Raw genomic sequence first — 6084 nt, forward strand, 5'->3', positions numbered from 1 at the left:
GAGGAACTGTTCACTTCTCTCATCAACTAGTGTAACTGGTATGTCAAGTATGCTTCTCAAACATTCCCGGAAGTACTGCGATTTCAAAACTCTTGTCCAAGCTGATCTTTCGTATTCCACTCCACTCCCAGCGCTAGAGGGCGGTGGTTCGGTCAAGCTTTCGATATCTTTTGAGGGCTTCCGTTTTTCACGTCGTGTTTGATACATGAATGCGAGTTAGCTACTAAAATTGAGTTGCAATATATTTTTTAATTTGTGTGATTTTCACTTTGCTTAGCCTATTGTTAGAAGAAATAGATAAGAAGGCCCTAAAATGGGCAGAAGTAGAAGCCGATCCCCACCCAAACGAGGTTTGTATCGGTAACGATTAACTAAGGATACCGTTTTGCAAAAGATACTGCACATTTATACATTTACAAACTTAGAAACATGTTGAAATGTCGGGTTCTAATGTACCTAACATGTTGACGATAGATGATTACATTTTTTTTTAAATTTGTAGACCAGTAGATCAAAAATTTTTAGATGAACTAATAATTGGGTTAATGTTTTGTTTCTGTAACGTTAGCTACATGCTTAGCTAGCTTGCCGTTTCTCCGAGTTTCTTCCATGCACTGGAAGGTTCCATTTACTGTAGTGTAGATTTTAACCAGATAGTTACTGTTGATCTTTTTTTTGTTTAGCTCATCATCACTCGATGCTAACGTGGGGTATTAACGCGAAGGGTCGGTTGATGTTGATAATTTTTTTATGGTGTTGGAATTATCATTATCTTGACTTCAGGACAGTTACATTTATTCCCCAGATGTTGTATTGTTGCATATCCCAATTTTGTCAGTATACAGTATTCATTATCTGAACGTTATCTAAATGTCCATGATATATTTCAATTACATTTATTCGGGTAAGTCATAGAACAGAATAGCCAATCGGAATAATAACAATCGAGTCTGCTTGAATATTATGGATGTGAAATCAATATTAATACATTTTTCATTTTGTCTGCTGTTACATTTTGCCACGTGTAAATTACTTTTATTACTTGTACTTAGGTCGTTTTCTGTCTGGATACTTTTTGTAGTGGCTTAAGAGAACTACTCTTAGTTAAGAACAGCCGCCGTACTACATATTTTTTAAATATACTTTGTGAAATATAACTTTGTCTGAATGTTTTTAAGAAGAATAGAAAAATGTATTGTAGTTAGACCAATCAATCACATTTATTTATAAAACCCTTTTTACCTCAGCAGTTGTCACAAAGTGCTTTTACAAAACACCTGGACTTAAACCCTGAGGCGCAAACAACAGTAGTGTTGAATTTCAGTGGCTAGGAAAACCCCCCTAAGAATGCCAAAGTTTAGGAAGAGACCTAGAGAGGACCCCAGCTCAGAGGGGTGACCAGTCCTCCTCTGGCTGTGCCAGGTGAACATATTAAGATTACAATTGTAATAATTAATAAATGCATGTGGGCTGAGCCTCGAGTCTATTTAAACTTAGTCCAGGTCGGAAGCATGACCAAATGGACAAGGACAGGGACAACACGGGGGAGAGGGAGGTGTCAGCACAGTGGCAGCTGAAATCCTCAGGTATCGTCTTGATCTGCAACAGACCAACTTAATGCCTTTGTGTCTCTGTTCAAACACACTTGAGTTCTGGTGGAGGTTTCTTTGGTATGAAAGTACACCCTATCAAACTTTTGAACATGCTATAAAGACAAGATGTATACCATGGCTAAACACTGTCCAGGGAATCCGAGATATGCCCAAGAACAATTGTAAGCTGTGGCATATTGTCCATATACCACACCCCCTTGTGCCTTATTGATTAAACACCACACAGCCTGTCTATACTTAATCTGTGGGAATGAGATTAGTCCATACATGAATGCTCATCAGGCACAAAATCCTCATGTGTGCTGTGCAAGTCCATACCAACCATATCCCAAACCAGAATATTGATTTGTTCCATTCATTTGTTAAACCTTAAACCCCAGTCTTGTTTGTTGAGTCAGCTTTGCAACCGTTCCCAACCGTCCTGTGATGTTGAGTCGATCGTTTTTCTTCTTTGTTTCTTGTTGTCTGAAGAGAGGCGACGCTCACGCTCGGGTTCCAGGGACCGTGAACTCCGGCGCAGGGAAAGGAAACGCTCCCGTTCTCGAGACAGGGAAAGGCGTCGAAGCCGCTCACGCTCTCCGGCCCACAGACGACGCTCTAGGTGAGATAAAAGACCTCAGCGAGTCACCTTAACTGACCGGGAGCGGAAGTGGATTCTTGCACCAAAATGGTCACAGGCTTGGCTACTCCCCCACTGAAAATAAATATCTATCAATCAAATGTATTTATAAAGCCCTTTTTACAATAGCAGTTGTCACAAAGTGCTTTTACAAAAACACCCGGCCTTAAACCCCAAGGAGCAAACAACAGTAGTGTTGGATTTCATATCTCTGGTGTAAAGCCTGGGATATCCTGTGTGTTTATGGGTGATGTGTGACTATCGTCAGTTTTGTTAATGCAAAAGTATCCCCAATTTTGTGTTCTGCTTCCTCGCCTTTCTCACCAACATTTCCACTTGCTCACCTAAAAGCATTGGATTAGTGTGACTATGGACTGGAGGGAGAGTGTCCAGTTTCCAGCTTTTTATTCTTAAACCGGTCTGTAATAAAGTAATGAGTCTGCAATTCAGGGGTAAAGAAGGGACATTTACCTAGATAACCCGTCCTCCAGCTATCTCTGTCTCTTTTCTTCAGGTCTCCTCGTCGGCACCGGTCTTCATCCAGCTCCCCTTTGAGACAGAAGGACCGGCGTGACGATGAGCGAAAAGACGCCAAGGACAAGCCAGTGAAGGAGCATCAGATCTCAGGTGATTTTTCTGTGTTTGTCTGAACCTGCCCACTATGGTCTGTGTTGGGCAGTAGCGTGGTCTGTGTTGGGCAGTAGCGTGGAGACTGAAACATTTGACTGATTCATGTCTGTGTTTTGTTTACAGAGGAAGACATGCAGGGCAAGACGGAAGAGGAGATAGAGATGATGAAGATTATGGGATTTGGCAACTTCGACACGACAAAGGTGCAGATTCTATTGACTAATTTCATACCTAAAACTTGGTTTATTTCTAACCATTCAAGAGTGCTTTTTGTGTTCTTGTGGTTGTTGTCCTAGTGCAGAGGCTTTTGACCCTGTCCTCAGGGACTCCGAACCATTCAGGTATTTGATGTATTCCAAAATTAGCACACCTTATTAGACTTGTCAGCTAATCGTCAAGTCTTTAATTGGTGAATCAGGTGTTCCTATCCAGAGCCACAACAAAATTGTGAAATGTCTGGGGGTCTGTGAAGAGAGGGTTATAGACCTACGTCCTGCTGGAAGCACTGCGTCCTTCAACAGTGTCTTTTTGGATGCTGAGCGATACTACACTGGGTCTACTTCAAAGGATGTGTATTGTACAGCTGGACAACATTGTTTTTGACGTTGTGATGTTGTCCCATTGCCAAACCTTAACGATCAGACAGTTGAAAAACGACAGTTGGAGGAGGGCACCCATCAAACACTGAATATTTGGATGAGTTGGCTCCTAAAAACAAAGCCTGCTTTTGCGGACGTCTGTATATTTGGCAGCATCTGTATTAAATTGTCTGTTTATTCAGTGTGCCGTTTCAATGAAATGATCCTGTTCGCAGGTTACTCGCCACAAGATGGAGCAGTTTGAACAGGAGAAATCATATTGGTGTTCTTGTTTAACAAAAATCATGTGTAATAGTGATTATAAAGAGCTACTTTTACTTAACAGTTTGTTATAAGACAGATCATCCAGAATGGGTGTGATTATCTACAAACTAGTGCCCTTCAGGTATTTCTATTCGTGCGTGGCAGTGTTTGACAAATGTTTTTTGTTTTTTTGATACATCTTTAATTGTGACTGCTTGGAAAAAATGTATTCCTTTGTGGATTCAGTCTAACATTTGTTCTAGTGTCACAACGGCCTCACAAGTGTAGACAGTTTGTGCACTGACAGAAAGGTTCTATGAGACAAAGTTCTATAAGAATCGCATTAGTGATGGGAGAGCAATATTACCAGATAACGCTACACTTGCAGTAGCTCTCCCGTTTTCCCTGAGTGTGAGAGTTGCATGCGTCGCAAGACAGCTCAACAATTACTTCAAGCGATTAATGAACTTTGACAAATTGTAAATTTGTTGTTATTCTGTTTTAATGTTTGCCAAAGGGGGGTATGTGTGTGTATATGTGTATATAAATATGTAAGTAATTTTTCTATTTATTTGTTCTTGGATAATACTTGGACTTGTGTTAATGTGGTTTTGTGCTTTGCCAATAGGGGAAGAAGACTGAGGGAGCAGTCAATGCACATGCAATCAATGTGTCCCAGAAGAGGAAATACAGGTTGGTTGATTTGTCATAATAAAGTAAGAGTTATGTTACTACATAAAATAACATTCAAATGAGCTATTCTGAACTGTAGAAATGGATAGGACTACCAATACCTAGTCCTCAGTTGTGGCCTGAATGTGATAGAAAAAACAACCTGTTATCTGGCAGATCTTTAGTGTGTGCCAGCTAGTTAGGCTAGTTTATAAGTCAACAGTGGCAACTGCAAGGCACAAAGTCCTGGAGGATATTGAGCAGTCTAAACAGTGCTCGTTGTCATTGCAGCCAGTCACCTCTGCAGGTGTTTCATATGCAGACAGGTCAGCTTTCCTGTTGGTGGCCAATGATGTAATGTGTTGCAAGGGTAGCATTGATGTAAATGTTTTCTTTCTTCCCTTTTCAGACAGTACATGAACAGAAAAGGTGGATTTAACAGACCTTTGGACTTCATTGCTTGAAGTAGGATAAAAAGAACCGACTTCTTGTCCCTAAAATATCTTCTTATAGACTATTGTCGCTGACACTGCGTGTTTTTGTGTTAGAACTGTATTTTTGTATCTTTTTGTTTTGTTCATTTATTGACTCTTGTGCTGCACAAGTTTTGCAAACACCATTGTGATTGAATATAAGCATTTTTTCTGTATGCTTCTTTTAAGAAAGAGAGCAATGTTGGAAAGCTTTTCCCAGTGCTAGTTAATGTGTTTTTGATTCAGATTAAAACATTTAGTTAATGAGACCTTTTTGTGTTTTTGATTGATGTATTTAAGCAAGCATAATAAAGGGTGCTTTTCAACTGGGTGAATTGAGCATGAACCCCAGAAGCGAGCTTGAAAAACAATAGGGAGGATTATGGGATTGAACCTGCATTTTATGCCAAGGTTTTTTGCCATTACACCATGGCTCTGCAACAAACATTTTATTTTGGGCACATGAAAGAGCCTTCTAAAATGCTGACTTTCAATATGGAAGTCAAATCTGGACCAGCTTCTGTTGTCAAAATTAAAAATCTCAGAGGTGTGAGTGGCCGTAGCCTCCTCAAGCTCAAATGATTAAGTCACTGTCACAACATGAGCAATATCATTAATTAGGAACTATGATTTCATATTTGTACCGCAGATCTTTAAAGCTTCATCACAGCATTTCAAGCTTGCAACAAATTCAAATTTGGCAGATAATAGAACTGGAAAGACAAATCATAGTAGGGTTTCAGCAGTGTACACACAATTGAGGCAAAGACATTTCCCCATAATTAGCTTCTTCTGTATTCCTTAGCTCACTTTCCAAAACATCATGAATAAACTATGAAAACATAATCCAATAGGTATAGATGCCACATGCAAACTTACCTTTTGTTACCAAAAAATATCTAAATCTATAATGGACTTGATTGGTCCATGAGACAGATTTGGATTTAACAGTAACATTTGGTACAAACCAATGTACCAAATGTTACTTGGATACATATGTGGATATTGTAAAATTCATAAAATTCATCATTAGCTTTGATAGTCTGATCTGCATATGACATTTTTGGTACAACATACCTAATTTTTATGTCAAATATATGGCCGCAACCTGACTTGAATGTCTACCAAAAGTTAGTATAGCCAAAGATTTCAGTTTGAACTGTTAAGCACCCTAGCTTCCACATGATTACATTCTACACATAGAGCCTGTACATTGGAAAGACATTTGAGTAAAA

General features: G+C 39.4%; 1 protein-coding gene across 1 annotated transcript; it reads left to right on the forward strand.

The window, feature by feature from the left end:
* Positions 1 to 174: 174 nt before the first annotated feature.
* Positions 175 to 5117, forward strand: snrnp27 (small nuclear ribonucleoprotein 27 (U4/U6.U5)). Its single transcript, NM_001303839.1, is given in 6 exon segments — positions 175 to 350; positions 2085 to 2214; positions 2747 to 2859; positions 2986 to 3065; positions 4333 to 4397; positions 4786 to 5117. Coding segments are annotated over 6 exon segments (480 nt in total). The 5' UTR covers positions 175 to 313; the 3' UTR covers positions 4841 to 5117.
* Positions 5118 to 6084: the final 967 nt, after the last annotated feature.

Source organism: Esox lucius, chromosome 13 (genome assembly GCF_011004845.1).
Source record: "Esox lucius isolate fEsoLuc1 chromosome 13, fEsoLuc1.pri, whole genome shotgun sequence".
Classification (NCBI taxonomy): Eukaryota; Metazoa; Chordata; class Actinopteri; order Esociformes; family Esocidae; genus Esox; species Esox lucius.